Here is a 17,954-nt window from a genome sequence, read left to right on the forward strand (position 1 = left end):
GTCGTTCATTCTTTTACTTTTATTTTTAAAACTGTTGTATCCATGGTATTATCTAAACCCCCTCGAATTCTTTTTGAATGTGGCACCATTTAGCAATAAATGTTTCTTTAGAGCTGTACATATTGAACAAAGTGAGAGCTTATATGACATACTCAGAAAATAAACTGTGGGCAGCATTTCAATGGCTACATTTTCAAAGCTTAATGTATTAAACAGTGTTTCTAAGTTGAGATTCATGATCTTCTGTGAGTTTTCTATAGCTCATTTGGAAATACAGAGGGCTAGAACATACTAGAGAATGAAAACAAAAAAGCGAGGCAAGAGGACAAGGTACATTAAAAACAAAGAACAGTAAAAACGTCAACTTCTTACAAAGAGATAATAAGCGACAATTGGAGACAGCTGTAAAGATAAATAGTGGCTGTACAGCAATGACAACAAGAAAAATACATACAAAATATAAAGGTCATTTGAAAAGTAAAATCTAATGTCAAAGGAACAACTCAATGACAAACTTTTCCATTAAAGTACTTGATTTAAAAGAATAATCAGAGCACTATTAGGTGTATACCTTGTGACTCAGGTTGGCTCATTTGAGAAGTTTCATTTCTGTTTCTTCGCCGTTGCTTTTCATCTTCCCATATGGCCTGTAGACCAGGGTTTCCACCAATTTGAGCTGTAATCACAATAATACTTCAATACTACAGGGTCAAAGTAAGAAATGCCTAAAAAATCTAAACTTTTCTTTAACAAATACTGCCTTTAAAAAAACCAATCACATATTTTGTGTAATAAAGTGGACAAATTATCCCAACCTACACTTACTATGTTACTCCTTTTTTAGTTTTCTTCCTAGTGGTTCCCCAAAATCCAGCAAGTGAATACAATTCAAACATCTGATGATAGTCAATAGACCTAAGAGTCCCCTTGCTGATATATAATATGAAAATTAAGAAATTAAAAGGCACAGTACTTTAAATTGCTTTATATTAGCTAATTTTATTTAGTGTCACACTTATTTTAGTATAATCTATTCAAATATAGTCATTTGGACAAAAATATAAACAAAAAATTAATACCTCATCAGAAGTATAGAAGCAATCTTCATAACATTTTGTATCCTCCTTCTATAATATCTTAGTTTCCTCGTAAAGTTTTCTTTCCTACTTTTTCTATTCTACTTTGGTCATTAATTTTTTTTTTTTTTTTTTGAGATAGAGTCTTGCTCTATCACCAGGCTGGAGTGCAGTGGTGCGATCTTGGCCCACTGCAACCTCCGCCACCCGGGCTCAAGTGATTCCCCTGCCTCAGCCTCCCGAGTAGCTGGGACTACAGACGTGTGCCACCACGCTCAGCTAATTTATTTTGTATTTTAGTAGAGACGGGGTTTCACCATGTTGGCCAGGATGGTCTCGATCTGACCTCATGATCCACCCACCTTGGCCTCCCAAAGTGCTGGGATTACAGGCGTGAGCCACCACACCCGGCCGGTCATTAATTTTAAAAAATAAAAACATATATTAAGAATAATTGTGTATGAACCTTCAATGTCCAGACGATTTAAGATATCAGCAGCTACAGCATCCACTTCTAATTCACATGTACTCTGTGGTTCAACACCTTCCAATATTAAAGAGCTGCAATTAAAGGATATAAAAAACATAATAATTATGTGAGAGCAAACTTTCTAACATTTTTCTTACTTATACAATTATCTTACGTTTAGCTTGTACCCAGAAAACCTGATATATTAATTCACAATTATTCATGACAAAATTGATACTTTATATGTATATATAATGAAAAATAGGATGAGAAAAATACAAAACATATTATACTGACTACCCTAGATCCTTTTGAAGTAAATTCTACGTATTTTGGTTCATTACATTTTATATAAAAGGAATATAAAATGTTTTAGCATATGGTTATACCCGGGGCAGAATGGGATAGGATAATATAAAAACCTCAGAGGAATGCATAAAAAACCATACACATATGAAATCAGTTGCCTAGAGACATCTTTTTCAGTATTCAAAAAACAAGGGAGAACATGCAATAAGAGATAAGGGAAGGTGAGCACACTGAGAAATGGGCAAACGATATTCACCATTCTTCCTGCCCTCAACTACTGCTGAGATAGGGAATACTTTAAAATTCTTCATAACTACAGAACTGATAAAATGTATGAATGATCAACAGTGGGATCATAGCTAGGAAAAGTAATGATACCACCAGGTCATTAATTTTTATGAGAACTACAAAGGATTGTTTCCCAGTCAGGATCTTTGACTCAAAAGCATTTGCTTTTCATCAGTGCCCCAAAAGAGAAGATAAAGAAGACACCACATAATTGACCCTACTTAACAGAATGAAGAGATAACATCTAGTGTGGATCCTAGTTTACTCATTCCAAAATTTAGGCCTTGTACAAAAATGGACACCAAGTGGAAAAGGGGAGATCCTTAATTTTACTACAAAGTGGTTGATGACATATTTCATTAACTTTTGATTTGAAACACTTTGGTATTTTTTTTTTTTTTTTTTTGAGATGGAGTCTCGCTCCATCGCCCAGGCTGGAGTGCACTGGTGCGAACTCAGCTCACCTCAACCTCCACCTCCCAGGTTCAAGCGATTCTCCTGCCTCAGCTTCCCAAGTAACTGGGAATACAAGCATGTGACATCATGCAGAGTTAATTTTTGTATTTTTAGTACAGAAGGGGTTTCACCATGTTGGCCAGGCTGGTCTTGAACTCCTGACCTCAAGTGATCTGCCTACCTCGGCCTCCCAAAGTGCTGGAATTACAGGTGTGAGCCATTGCGCCCTGGCCTTGAAACACTTTTTAATGTTTTAAGAAAAACATGTTAGCAAAAACTCATTTTCCATTGTCTATTTTAAAGGAAATTTTGATGGAATATTACATGTTAGTTGTTAAACCACATAATTTTCACAACTCAAATAATATACATATATATGTACTCACAAGTATATATTTAGATGTTCAAACACACGTATCTTTTCACCATTGATAGAGAAGGAATATAATTAGCCAACCTATCATAATATATTCCTTTCTCTTTCAGAAAAAATATTTCTCAATATAGATTGTCAGCTGCGCTTGGTGGCTCATGAATGTGATCCCAGCTTCGGCTTGGGAGGCCAGCCTGAGCAATATAGTGAGACCTCATCTCTACAAAAAATTTTTTTAAATTAGCCAGGCATGGTGCTGCACACCTGTAGTCCCAGATACTTGGGAGGCTGAGCATTATAGTAAGACCTCACCTCTACAAAAATTTTTAAAAACTAGCCAGGCATGGTGTTGCACACCTGTAGTCCTAGATTCTTGGGAGGCTAAGGTGGGAGGATCACTTGAGCCCAGAAGGCGGCGGTCGTAGTAAGCTGAGATTGTGCCACTGAACTCCGGTCTGGGAAACAGCAGGAGACCTTGTCTCAACAACAACAAAATGTGAATTGTCCTCTTCATTCATACAATTTAACACACATTGAAGTATCAAATTTAAAAATGTTTATGATCCACAGTTTTCTCATATAAAAAAGTTTTGTAATTTGAAATAATTATGTTGTAAATGTCAAGGATGAATATTCCCGAAGTAGCACATTTGAGAGAAAGGAGGGAAACAATAACCTCAAAAAATATAATCTTACAGTAGAAATTTACAACTTGCCCTTATACAAAACTACTTCAGACATTCAGAACAGGAGGTGTTCCTATGGAGGGGAAGTAGTTTTCAGAATTAAAAATTAGCACCAGTAGACAGAAAATGTATGAGTAAAAAATTTGCATAAGCAAATACATAGCTGCTTTGAAACAGAAAAATCCAAGCATTTGGAATATACTGCCTCCAAAAAAAATCTAATCAATAATGAAACAAATAAATTACAAATTATATTATTCAAAACCAGAGCATGTCAAAATACTTTATTACATATTTAATATTTATAAATTTTAGGGGTTATTAAAAATATTTAGATTTTTGTTTTAAATTACTATTTTATCATAAATGTAATTGTTTTACTTGACAAGTTATAGGATATCAAATTGGAATAGATGATGAAGATGAATGCTGCAGAAAAGTATAACAATATCTACCTTGTATTCCTTTTGTTAATTAGGTAATAACTAGTACATTTTCATGGTTTGTTTTTAAAATCGTTTATTCCTTGTAACACACTAATGTCAAGGTTTGTTTCTGTTAAGTGTATAGATTAAAAAGATCCAATACAATAAAAGGTTAAAATTTAATTATGGTAACCACTGATTTCTGACCACAACTAGGATATATGTAAAATTTTCATTTCCTTTACAACATTAACTAACCTTGGTATTTCATGTTGTTCCCACAGAAATAAAGTATCAGCAAGAGAATTTCCTGATAAATGATTCTTGCAGGATCCAGTTGCATGCAATGTATTACCTAGGAATAGAAAGGTAAAAGGAATAAATTCTACTTTTAATTTTCATATAATTACTTTTTAGAAGGTAAATTTTTTTTTTTTTTTGAGATGGAGTCTCGCTTTGTTGCCCAGGCTGGAGTACAGTGGCGCAATCTCGGCTCACTGCAAGCTCCACCTCCCAGGTTCACGCCATTCTCCTGCCACAGTCTCCCGAGTAGCCTCCAAGCCCGGCAAATTTTTTTTGTATTTTTAGTAGAGACTGGGTTTCACCGTGTTAGCCAGGATGGTCTCGATCTGACCTCGTGATCCGCCTGCCTCGGCCTCCCAAAGTGCTGGGATTACAGGTGTGAGCCACCATGCCCGGCTGGTAAATGTTCTTTAAAAAATTTTATTACTCATAAATTACAGATCCCTTTTTATTGATACATAATATTTGTACATACTCATGGAGCCACATGTGGTATTTTCATACATGCATACAATCTGTAATGACAAAATCAAGGTACTTAGGATGCCATCAGCCCAAACATTATTCACCATTTGTGTCGAGAACATTTCAAATCTTCTCTTCTAGTTATTTTGAAATATATAATATATTGTTGTTAACTACAGTCACTCCTGTATGCTATCAAACACTAGAACTTATTTCGTCTAATTGTATATCTATATCCATTAACCAGCCTGTCTTCGTATCTTCCTGGAACCCTTCCCATACACCCTTCCCAGCCTCTAGTTTTTATTTATTTTTTTGACATGACATCTTGCTATGTTGCCCAGATTGGAATCAATCTCCTGGACTCAAGCAATCCTCCTGCCTCAGCCTCCCATGTAGCTGAGACTATAGGGGTGCATCACGACTCCTGGCTAAAGACGAACTTTTTTTAGTTCCCACATCAGTAAGAACATGTGATATTTGTCTTTCTAGGCCTGGCTTATTTCATTTAACATAATGATCTCAATTCTATCCATGTGGCTGCAAATGACAGAATTTCATTTTCATAAAAAATATGGTAGAATATAATTCCATTGTGTATATATACCACATTTTCTTTATCCATTCATCCACTCATGTGCACTTAAGGTTGATTCCGTATCTTGGCTATTATAAACAGTGCTGCAATAAACATGGGGGTGTAGGTTATCTTTGATATATTGAATTGATTTCCTTTCCTTTGGATAAATACCCAGCAGTGGGATTGCTGTATCATATGGTAGTTCTAGTTTTTGGTTTTTGAGAAACCTCCATACTGTTTTGCATAATGGCTGTACTAATTTACATTCCCACCAACAGTGTATAAGAGTTTCCTTTTCCTTGCATCCTCACCAGCATTTGTTGGTGTCTTTTCCATAACAGCCATTCTAACTGGGGTAAGATGATTGCTTATTGTGGTTTTGATTTGCATCTCCCTGATGATTAGTGATGTTGAACATTTAAAAAATATACCTGCCGGCCATTTGTATGTCTTCTTTTTTGAGAGGTGTCTATTCAGATACGAAACTATTTTTTTTCCTGTTGAGTTCCTTACATATTCTGGAGATTAGTCTCATTTCATGAATGGTTTGCAAATATTTTCTCTCATTCTGTAGGCTGTCTCTTTACTCTGTTGATTGTTTCCTTTGCTGTGCAGAAGCTTTTACACAGTCCCTTTTGTCTATATGCTTTGGTTGCCTGTGCTTTTGAAGTCTTAGCCATAAGATTTTTTCCCAGACCAATGTCCCAGAGTATCTGTCCTACAATTTTTTTTTTTTGAGACAGGGTCTCACTGTCATCCAGGCTGGAGTGCAGTGTATGATTATGGCTCACTGCAGCCTTGAGCTTCCAGGCTCAAATGATCCTCCCATCTCAGCCTCCCAAGCTGCTAGGGCAACAGGCATGCGCCATCGTGACTGGCTAATTTGTAGAGATGGGCTTTGACTATCTTGCACAGGCCGGACTCAAATTTCTTGGCTCAAGTGATCCTCCCACCTCAGCCTCCCAAACTGTTGAGATTAGAAGAGTAAGCCACCATGCTCAGCCTATGTGTCTGTTTTTATACCAACACCATGCTGATTTGGTTACTAAAGCTTTGTAGTATTATTTTGCTCAGCCTGTGTGTCCATTTTTATACCAACATCATGCTGATTTGGTTACTAAAGCTTTGTAGTATCATTTTGACCTCAGGTAGTATGATGTCTCCAACTGTTCTTTTTGCTCAGGATTGCTTTGGCTATTTAGGCTCTTTTGTGGTTCCACATGAAGTTTAGAATTTTTTTTCTATTTCCATGAAGAATGTCATTGGTATTTTGATATGAACTGCAATGAATCTTTAGATTTTATTGGAAAATATGGCCATTTTAACAATATTAATGTTTCTGATCCATGAACATGGGATGTCTCCCATTTGTCTATTTCCACTGTCTACTTCAGTTAATTTTATCAGTAATTTCTAGTTTTCCTCCTATACAACCTTTACTTCCTTGGTTAAATTTATTACTATTCTTTTTGGTAGCCATAATAAATGGGATTGTGTTCTTGTTTTCTTTTTCAGCTAGTTGTTATTGGTGCACAGAAATGCTATTGGTGTTTTGTGGGTTTTAAAAAAAAATCTGCAACTTTACTAAATTTATCAGTTCTAAGAGTTTTTTGTTGGAGTCTTCAGGTTTTTCCATATATATCATGTCACCTGTGAAAAAGGGACAATTTGACCTCTTTTTTCCCAATTTGATGTCTTTTATTACCTGATTGCTATGGCTAGAATTTTCAGTACTATGTTGAACAGGAGTGGTAAAAATGGGCATCCTGTCTTCTTCTAGTTCTTAGAGGGCAGGTTTTCAGCTTTTCCCCATTCAGTAAGATGTTAAATGTGGGTTTTTCAGACACGATGTTCATTATTTGAGGTATGATCCTTCTATGATTAACCTGTCAAGAGTTTTTACCATGAAGGGACATTGAATTTTATCAAATAACTTTTCTGTGTTAGCTGAGATGATCATATGGTTTTTGTCCTTCATTCTGTTGATGTGATGTATCACATTTATTGATTTGTATATAATGAACAATCCTTGCACCCCTCAAATAAGTTTTTTTTTGAGACAGGGTCTCACTCTGTCACCCAGGCTTGAGTACAGTGGCATGATCTTGGCTTACTGTAACCTCCGCCTCCTGGGCTCAAGCCATCCTCCTACCTAAGTCTCCCAAGTAGGTGGGACTACAGGTGCATGCCACCATACCCAGCTAATTTTTTAATTTTTTGTAGAGACAGGGTTTCACCATGTTGCCCAGGATGGTCTCAAACTCCTGGGCTCAAGTGATCTACCCACTTCAGCCTTCCAAAGTTCTGGGATTACAGGCATGAGCCACTGTGCCTGGCCCTAGGATAAATTTCACTTGATCATGGTGTATTTTTTTTTTTTTTATGTTTTGTTGGATTCGATTTGTTAGTATTTTGTTGAGGATTTTTGTGTCTATGTTCATCAGTGATGCTGACCTGTAGTTTTCTTTTTTTGTTGTGTCCTGTCTGATTTTGGTATCAGGATAATGCTGGCTTCATAGAATGAGTTAGGAAGAATTTCCCACTCTTCAAATTTCTAGACTAGTTTGAGAAGAACTGGTGTTAGTTTTTCTTTCTAAGTATGGCAGGATTCAGCAGTAAAGCCATCCAGACCTGGGCTTTTCTTTATTGGGAGACCTTTAAATTACAGATTCAATCTTGTTACTTGTGATTCGTCTGCTCAGGTTTTCTTTTCTAAAAATTTAAAATAGAGACAAGGTCTCACTGTTGCCCAGGCTGGTCTTGACCTCCTGAGCTCAAGCCTTCCTCCCACCTTGACCTTCCAAAATGCTAGGATTGCAGGTGTGAGCCACTGTGCCTGGCCAGGTTTCCTATTTCTTCCTGGTTCAATCTTGGTATGCTGTAATGTGTCCAAAAATGTATACATTCCCTCTAGGTTTCCCAACTTGTTCACATATAGTTGTTCATGATAGTCTCTGATGATCCTCTCTATTTGTTATATAAATTGTAATGTCTCCTTTTTCATGTCTAATTTTATGTATGTCTTCTTTTTTCTTGGTTAGTCTAGCTAGCGATTTATTGATCTTTTCAAAGCACCAGTTTTTCATTTCTCTGATCTTTTGTATTTTTTTTTTAGTCTCTATTTTGTTTAGTTCTACTCTGATCTTTATTATTTCTTTTCTTCTTCTAATTTTGGCTTTGTTCTTGCTTTTCTAGTTTCTTAAAGTACATCATTACATTGTTTATTTGAAATCTTTTTTTTGATATAGGCACCTATTGCTATAAACTTACCTCTTAGTACTGTTTTTGCTGTATCTCATAGGTTTTGGTATGTTGTGTTTCCATTTTCATTGGTTTCAAGAAATTTTTTAATTTCCTTCTTAATTTCTTCATTGATCCAATAAAGGTTCAGGAGCATTTTGTTTAATTTCCATGTATTGGTACAGTTTCCAAAGTTTCTCTTTTTATTGGTTTCTAGTTTTATTCCATAGTGGTCAGAAAAGACACTTAATATGATTTCAGTTTTCTAAAATTTGTTGAGACTTGTTTTGTGGCCTAACGTATGATCTTTCCTGGAGAATGTTCCACATGCTGATGAGGAGAATGTGTATTCTGCAACTACTGGATAAAATGTTCTGTAAATGTCTGTTAGGTCCATTTGGTCTAAAGTGCAGTTTATTTATTTATTGAGACAGTGTCTTGTCACTAGGCTGCAGTGCAGTGGTGTGACCACAGTTCACTGCAGCCTCAATTTCCCAGGCATAAGCAATCCTCCTACCTCAGCCTCCTGAGTAGCTGAGACCACAGGTGTACACCACCACACCTGGCTGATTTTTATCTTTTTTGTAAAGATGAGATCTCACTATGTTACCTGAGCTAGTCTCAAATTCCTGGGCTCAAGCAATCCTCCTGCCTCAGCTTCTCAAAGTGTCAGGCTTACAGTGCCCGGCTCTAAAGTAAAGTTTAAATCCAATGTTTCTTTTTTGATTTTCTGTCTAGATTATCTGCCTAATGCTGAGAGTGGGGTGTTGAAGTCCCCAGCTATCACTGTATTGTATTGGCTAGTTGGGGACTTCAACACCCCACTCTCAGCATTGGACAGATGCTAATAATCAAATCTAATAACATTTGCTTTCAATCTAATAATATTTGCTTTATATATGTGGGTGCTCTGGTGTTGGGTGCATACATATTGAGAACTGTTACATCTTTTCAGCACTCTGTATGTTCAGAGAAACTTCTCTAGTAGCAAACTATAGGAATGTTCCCTTTAAGTAAAATAATATATAACTTATGTGACTAGTTACTAAAATTGTATCCTAAAAATTCATATACAGCAAGAAATACATACTCAGTTGAAAAATGAGGATGTTAAAAAAATATAAAATGCTTCTGTGGTGCTCAAAAAATTTGCTCCATTTATTCCTCTTTTACCCATGTGGGGGGAAAAAAAGAAAAAAGAAAAAAAAAATTGTCCCATTTACATACTTTATACACTTCATTTTAACAACTACAGTAATTAGCATCATTTCCATTTCATTTGACCACTGATTATACAACTGAGTGCTGAGGCAAAACTGTATATGTACATATAATATTCAAATTTCTAAATCATTTTCATTTTTGAATGTATTTTACTTTCAAAAGTAAAACTCCATTAACATGTATTATATTAATTTATCAGGTAAAATGAAGTTATGCATACATGTAATACATATATTTACTTACAAGAAGTTTACTGTCAAGTTAAACTGTAATGTGCCTGAGATAACATGATAAAATAAAATAAATTATTCACTGATTTTGTACATGATTTCAGTATAATCTTTTATCTCATACTAAACAAAAACAAAAACCTGAGGGCTAACTATATGATAAAAGAAGATGTAAATTTTTTTATCATACTGCAATTTCCCTGTTTTTAACTTCCCTTCTACCAAAACTGTGATTTTTGCCATTGAAAGTAATAGCAAAAGCTGCAATTACTTTTGCAACAACCTAATAAATTTCACATGATGCCTTCAAATCTGTAAACACTTCCGATATTCTGAAAAAAACCCTTCTGAGTACCATTCCAATAATCTAACTTTTATAAATGAAATAAATGGTTTCTGTATATTTGCTAATTCAAACTATTCTTGTGCTTTTTCACCTACTGGAAAAAACTAATTATGAAAATTATCTCCTCTTTCTATATATAATATCTAATGTATATACTCTAGAAACTCTTCCATTCCTCAATCTGTCTTAAATTCTTGGTTATACTTGACAATGATAACTAACTTATTATTTTCCCCAGTAACCTTTTTATTTTGGAATAACTTTAGATTTACAGAAAAGTTCCAAGGGTACCACAGAGAGTTTCCATATACCAGACACCTGGTTTCCCTCATTGTTATCATATTATCATGGTATATCTGTCAAAACAAAGAAACTGACACTGGAAGATTACTATTAACTAAACAAAACCTTTTATTTGAATTTCACCAGTTTTTCCACTAATGTCCTCTTTCTGTTCCAGGATCCAATCTAGGACACCACACTGCATTCAGTTGCCATGTCTTTCCAGTCTCCTCTGGTCTATTTATCTGTCTTTCCTTGCTTTTCATGACCTTTGCAGTCATGAGTACTGATGAGATAACCTGTAGGACAACTCCCAATTTGGGTTTGTCTGATGTTTTTCTCATGAGTAGACTGGGGTTACGAGTTTTTGGCAAGAATATCACACAGGCGAAGTACCTTTGTTATCACATCACATGAGGGGGCACATGACACCCACATGACATAATAACTGGTGACATTAAACCTCATCACTTGGTTAAGGTACATCACGTGGTTATAGAGTTTGATGAATGAATAGTCATGTAACCACCAACCCAGGACTGTACAGAATAATTCCTTCACTCTTAAAAAGTTCCCCTGTACATCCCCTTTGCAGTCAATACTTCCCTCTCTCCTAAACCCTAACAACTAATAGTCCATTTTCTACTTCTATAGTTTTGCCTTTTCCAGAATGTCATGTGAATGAAGTCACACAGTTTGTATCCTTTTTGGTCTGGCTTCTTTCACTTAGTAAAATGCTTTAAAGATTCATCCATGTTATATGAATCAATTGTTTGTTCCTTTTTATCACTAAATGTTATCAAAGTTTATCCATTTCCCTGTTGAGTGGACATCTCGGTTGCTTTACATTTTTGGCAGTTATGAATAAAGTTGCTATAAACATTTGCATACAGGTTTGGGTGGACCTAAATCACTTAGGTAAACATACCTAGGAGTGCCATCACTGGGTCGCACTCTAAGTCTATGTTTAGTGTTCTGAGAAACTATCTGTCTTCCAAAGTGACTATACTATTTTGCATTCCCACCAGCAAAGAATGTCAGTGCTGCTGTTCCACCTCTTGGTCAACATTTGTTATTGTTAGTCTTGCGAATTGTAGTCATTCTAATAGGTATATAGTGGTAGCCCTTTGTAGTTTTAATCTGTATTTCCCTAACGACATATAATGTTGAATATCATCTTTTCATGTGTTTGCCATCCTTATATCTTCTTTAGGTCTTTTGACCATTTTTAATTGGACTGTTTGCTTTCTTATTGTTGATTTTTAAGAATTCTTATATATTTTATACACAAGTCCTCTATCAGATTGTAATTTGCAGACATTTTCTCCCAGTCCATGACTTGTCTTTTCATTTTTTAACAGTTTTTCACAAAGTAAAAGTTTTTAATTTTGACAAAATCTAACATTAATTTCTCTTTTCATGGATCATGCTTTTGGTGTCATATCTAAAACTTCATTGCCAAACCCAAGACTGGGTACATTTTCCCTTTATTTTCTGCTAGAAGTTTGATAGGTTCATATTTTACATTTAAGTTTGTGAAGTTTTTTAATTATTATTTAAGGTGTGAAGTATGTGACGTATAAGGTGTGAAGAACATACAAAAATATGTTCTTTTATTTTTATTTTCTGGCATATGGACATCCAATTATCCCAGCACTATTTGTTGAAAAGGCTATGCTTTCTCCATTGAATTACCATTATATCTTTGTCAAAGTTAAGTTGACTATATGGGCCAATTATGGATTATTTCAAATATAGGTCTATTTCTGACTCTATTCTGTTCCATTGGTATATGTGTTTATCTTTTTGCCAATACCATGCTGTCTTGATAACTGTTGCTTTATAGTAAGTCTCGAAAGTGGGTAATGAACTCCTTAAACCTTAACTTTTGGAAGTCTCCATACTTTAAAAAAGGATTATCTCCTGGACATGAAATAATACAACCTTCACAAAGATGGGAGAAATTGGTGGACAGTTGTCTCTGTCCTGCTTTTCTTCTATCTTCCCTCTTCCTTCCTTTCCTTTCAGTCTTTATGAAGAAAAAGCCAAGCCTACTTCATCCTTCATTATATGATTCCCTCTTGGGAATTCTAAGGACCAAGGGCAAGTTATTTGCTCACATACTTTGGTTTACTGTGGGAATTTTATACTATTCTAAGATACAGAGAAGATAAGAAAAACTGGCATTTAGTAAACTATAAGTTGTCATCTAAACCTGAGATTATTATCCAGAAGAATTAGTTATGAACAAATGAATTACTCTGCTCTAAAAGGGAGGCACATGCTAGTTTCAATGCTTCAATATTTGTGTATTTAAAATAAAAATGTAATTTTAACGAGTTGTCACCACAAAACATTCTCTTCTGAAAAAAAGTTTAAATGCATAAGTTGTTCCACATAAGGAAATTACTAGCATGCTGGAGAGACAAAACAAATAAAACTATTAGTGAATATAACATGACATTAGAGCATTGCATATAGCATCATTATTTGATAAAGATTCTGGAGGCCAGGCATGGTGGCTCATGCCTGTAATCCCAGCACTTTGGGAGGCTGAGGTGGGTGGATCGCTTAAGCCTAGGAGTTCTGAGACCAGCCTGAGCAACATGGCGAAACCCTATCTCTACAAAAAAAATACCCAAATTAGCTGGGTGTGGTGGCATGCACCTGTAGTCCCAGTTACTTGGGAGACTGAGGTGGGAGGATGGCTTGAGCCCAGGAGGTGGAGGTTGCAGTGAGCCAAGATCACGCCACTGCACTCTAGCCTGGCCAACAGAGTGAGACTCTGTTCTAAATAAATAAATAATAAAGACTCTGGATTATAGTTTTTTAAGTCTTCATCTAATAATTCAAAATATCTGAATTCTTTGCAGGTCTAGGGTGTGTGTGTGTTTACTGGGTTTTACTCATGGAGGCTAGTTTTCTTGTGTGACTGGTATATTCTAAATTGTGTGCCAAACCATATTATACTTTAAATTATATTTTTAGGAATGACTTGAGACCAATAAAGATAGATCAGGTACAGTGGCTCATGCCTGTAATCCCAGCATTTTGGGAGGCTGAGGCGGGAAGAATGCTTTAGCCCAGGAGTTTAAGACCAGCCTAGACAACAAAGTGAGACTCCATTTCCACAAAAAATATAAAAAAATTGGTCAGGGGTGGTGGCACAGGCCTGTGGTCCCAGCTACATGGGAGGCTGAGGTGGGAGGACTGCATGATCCCAGGAGGTGGAGGGTGCAGTGAGCCATGTTCACACTACTGCACTCCAGCCTGGTGACAGCAAAACCCTGTCTCACAAAGAAAAAAATAATAAAAAATAAAAATAATATCCTCTAGGGAGGATTTGCACTTGCTGCTTCTGTCAGATCTGAGTCTATTACTAGACCAGCAACACCTTAGATCAAGCTCTGGATTTGGGAATCTCTTTTATTCCCAGGAGATTCAAACTATACTGAAAAAAAAATGTCTGAAGTATGTTCCATTTCCCAGTCTGTGCTCACCTTAAGAGAATATGCATTTGAGGCCCTACCTTAACCTGCGGAGGGCTCCCACCTGCTGGGCAGGACCCACTTCTGCTTTTCATCTCTCTCACCCAGCATGGCCTTCCCAAAGAAGGTTCTTAATTTTCCAAGATTAGTAAATGCCCTCAGGTCAAAAGTTGCTTTTAGCGCTCTATTCCCTTTTGGCCTGCACTTCTTTATTGTTCATAAACTCTTCAATGCATTTAAATTTTTTTATTTCAATGTTGTCTGGCCCTTAAATTGTTTTTAGCAGAAGGGCTGATCCCACTAACCTAGCCCACTATTCACGGCAACAAAAAGAAACCCTCCCTGGTGACTTTTCAGAGCATAGTTTGGGTATGGTAGAAGAAATGGGAGGAGTTAAACCAAAAGTGAACTAAGAGACAAAAAATGCTAACCTCTGCTTCAAGAAGGTTGACAGTGATGGAAAAGAAAAAAAATTATGGCAGTTAGAAAGGATATTAGGACTGGAAGTGTCAGTTTCATTTTAAGAGAAGTAAAAGGGAAGGAATTCAATGAGAAGAAAAGGCAAAAGATGCTAAAACACTTGACACAGAAATTCTACTCCCAGGTAGGTGTCCAAGAGAAATGAAAATATATAGCTACACAAAAATTCATAAATGGATGTTCACAGCAGCATTGTTCATAATAGCCAAAATATCCATTAACTGGGATAGGAATAAATAAAATGTAGTGTATTCACATAACAGAGTATTATTTGGCCATAAAAAGAAACGAAGTACTGATATAAGCTACAACACTGATGAACCGTGAAAACATTATGCTAAGTAGAAAAAAACCCCACATATTATATGATTCCACTTACATTAAATGTGCAGTATGGGCAAATATACAGAGACCAAAAGTAGATTAGTAAGGTTGCTCAGGAGTGGGAAACATGGGAAGCTTGGGGGTGACTGCTACAGGTCATAGGATTTCTTTCGGAGGTGATGAAAATGTTCTGAATTTGTGGTGATGGTTGCATAACTCCAAATACAGGAATACCCCATTAAATTGTGCTTTGCTTTATTGCATTTTGCAGATATTAAAATTTTTACATATTGAACATTTGTGGCAACTCTGCATTGAGCAAATCTATTGGTGCCATTTTTACAAGAGCATGTGTTCATTTTGTGTCTCTCTGTCACATTTTGGTTCCTCTTGCAATATTTCAAACCTGTGAACAGTGATCTCTGATGTTACTATTGTTAATTGTTTTCAGGTACCACAATAAACCATGCCCATAAAAGACAGCAAACTTGAGTGTGTTCCAACTGCTCCACTGACTGGCCATTCCCGTTTCTTTCTTTCCTAGCACCTTCCTATTCCCTGAGACACTACAATATTGAAATTAGGCAAATTAGTAACCCTACAATGGCCTCTAAATGTTCAAATGAAAGGAAGAGTCACATGTCTCTCACTTTAAATCAAAAATGATTTAAATTAAAAATGATTAAGCTTACCAAGGAAGGCATGTCAGAAGCCAAAATAAGCCAAAAGCTAGGTCTCTTGTGCCAGTTAGCCAAGTAGTGAATGCAAAGGAAAAGTTCTTGAAGGAAATTAACAGTGCTACTCCAATGGAACACACAAACGATGAGAAAGTGAAATAGCCTTACTGCAGATAGGTGAAACAGCAGGGGCTGATGTAGAAGCTGCAGCAAGTTCTCTGGAAGACCTAGCTAAGATAACTGATGAAGGTGGATACACTAACAGATTTGCAATGTAGATGAAAACAACCTGAGAGCAGTCAATGCCTGATTTCAAAGCTTCAAAGGACTCTCTTGGTAGGGTTATTTAATGCTGCTGGTAACTTGAAGTTGAAGCCAATGCTCATTTGCCATTCTGAAAATCCTAGGGCCCTTAAGAATTATGCTAAATCTACTCTGCCTGTGTTCTATAAGTGGATCAAAAAAGCATGGATGACAGTATAATGGTTGCAGCATGGTTTACTGAATATTTTAAGCCCATTTTTGAGAACTGCTGCTCAGAAAAAAGATTCCTTTCAAACTATTTCTGCTCACTAACAATGCACCTGGTCACCCAACAGGTCTGATGGAGATGTACAAGACGACTAATGTTGGTTCCCTGCCTGCTAACACAACATCCATTCTGCAGCCCATGGGTCAAAGAGTAATTTCAACTTTCAAGTCTTATTATTTAAGAAGTGCATTTCATAAGGCTATAGCTGTCACTGACAGTGATTCCACTGATGGATCTGGGCAAAATATATTGAAAACCTTCCAGAAAGGATTCACCATTCAAGATGCTCTAGGCTTCTCTGGTCTGTAACTTTCCATTCCAACAGTAAAAAATCTGGGATCTCCTACTTTTCACCTCAGAAAGCTACAAATGTAAAAGGAAAAATAAATTTGTTTTGAGAGGAAATCACTTATTCAAATAGCCACGTTATTCTGTTTTGTTCATAATATCAACGGCTCTATAAATAAAGAACTTTAAAGCAATAGCAAATTCACCCAGAGAAAGCTCTGCCTGCAATATTTTTCAGGTCATGTCACACAAAGAAAAATAACAATGCTTGCACAGCCCACTGAGATAAAATGGACAAGGATGTTCAATGGTGGAGGTGATGGCTCAAGGGACTTAGGAATCCGTCTGGAATGCTGAGAGACCAACACGTCCACTAACCTACAGCTATTCACACCATCAGGGAAGTGCTGGACTAAAGTAACAAGGCTCTAACAACTCCAGGGATTTCTAGAATTGTGTATCATATACTATTCCTAAAATATAAAAAGTAACATTAAGGTCTGAGGTTAAAAAAAAAAAAAGAATCACAATACATATCAATTGCTAAGCAGTGTAAAGGGTTCACTTTTGCAGTGGTCTAGAACTAAACCCACAATACCTTTTAGGTAGCCTGTATACTAAAAACCATCAAACTGTCCTCTTTAAACGGATATAAATTATAACTCAATAAAGCTGTTACCAAAAAAAATTTTTTCTGAGATGCTTTTCCTGACAATCTCTAATCCCACTTTGCATGTATTTCTTTTCATTCTTTAGTCACTCAACATTTATTTTCTAAATATATATTATTTTATAAATCACTGACTATATAACACTTGTTTCAAAACTTTAATTTGACTGAAAATTAACCTTACTTTTCCTTCTTGCTTTTCGGAACTTGACAGCAGCCAGATTTATTAAATTCATGCCATAAAGATTGTAGTCAATGAAGAGCTGTAGGAGGTAGGGAATATGCGCTTCATGAGGCTGGTAAAATTTATTCATTATGGCTCCGCTTTGCAAAAGTTCACATATCCTAAATTAGAAAAAAAAAGTTTTATCATAAAATTATGTTCCCTAAAATGTTAAATGAAACAATGATTATAGAAATACACAGAACAAAGCACTTATTAGCACACAAAATTTCCATCTCAATTTTACCGGAAATTTGTATTTTGTTAGAAATTAAAAGTTTCAATCAAGTTTTCAAGTAAGCAACATGTTCTGAATAACAAAAAACTGCATGGATGAAGAATATTTTGTCTTAAACCAATTTGATACTAACTATATTTAAAAATTAAAAGGTTTTTAAAATAAAATTTTTCTTTTAAAAATAACAAATAATTTTGAAAAGATTAATATTCAAAAAAGGAAAAGAAATCATTACTTATAATCCTACCACACAGAGGTATTGCCATTTTGATATTTTTCTTT

General features: G+C 35.8%; 1 protein-coding gene across 7 annotated transcripts in view; it reads right to left on the reverse strand.

The window, feature by feature from the left end:
• The window catches only part of REV3L (REV3 like, DNA directed polymerase zeta catalytic subunit), a 187,317-nt gene that overhangs the window by 91,901 nt on the left and 77,462 nt on the right, over nt 1–17,954 (reverse strand). For all 7 annotated transcript variants that reach the window (XR_010112297.1, XM_003822205.7, XM_008975749.5 and 4 more), the window contains exons 4-7: nt 17,396–17,556; nt 4,341–4,437; nt 1,543–1,637; nt 572–676 (exon numbers count right to left, since the gene is read on the reverse strand). Coding sequence is in view for 6 of the 7 variants with exons in the window: in XM_003822205.7 (XP_003822253.4) it covers nt 572–676; nt 1,543–1,637; nt 4,341–4,437; nt 17,396–17,556 (458 nt within the window). In the remaining variant the exon portion in view is untranslated. The remainder of the gene's footprint in view (nt 1–571; nt 677–1,542; nt 1,638–4,340; nt 4,438–17,395; nt 17,557–17,954) is intronic.

Source organism: Pan paniscus, chromosome 5 (genome assembly GCF_029289425.2).
Source record: "Pan paniscus chromosome 5, NHGRI_mPanPan1-v2.0_pri, whole genome shotgun sequence".
Classification (NCBI taxonomy): domain Eukaryota; kingdom Metazoa; phylum Chordata; class Mammalia; order Primates; family Hominidae; genus Pan; species Pan paniscus.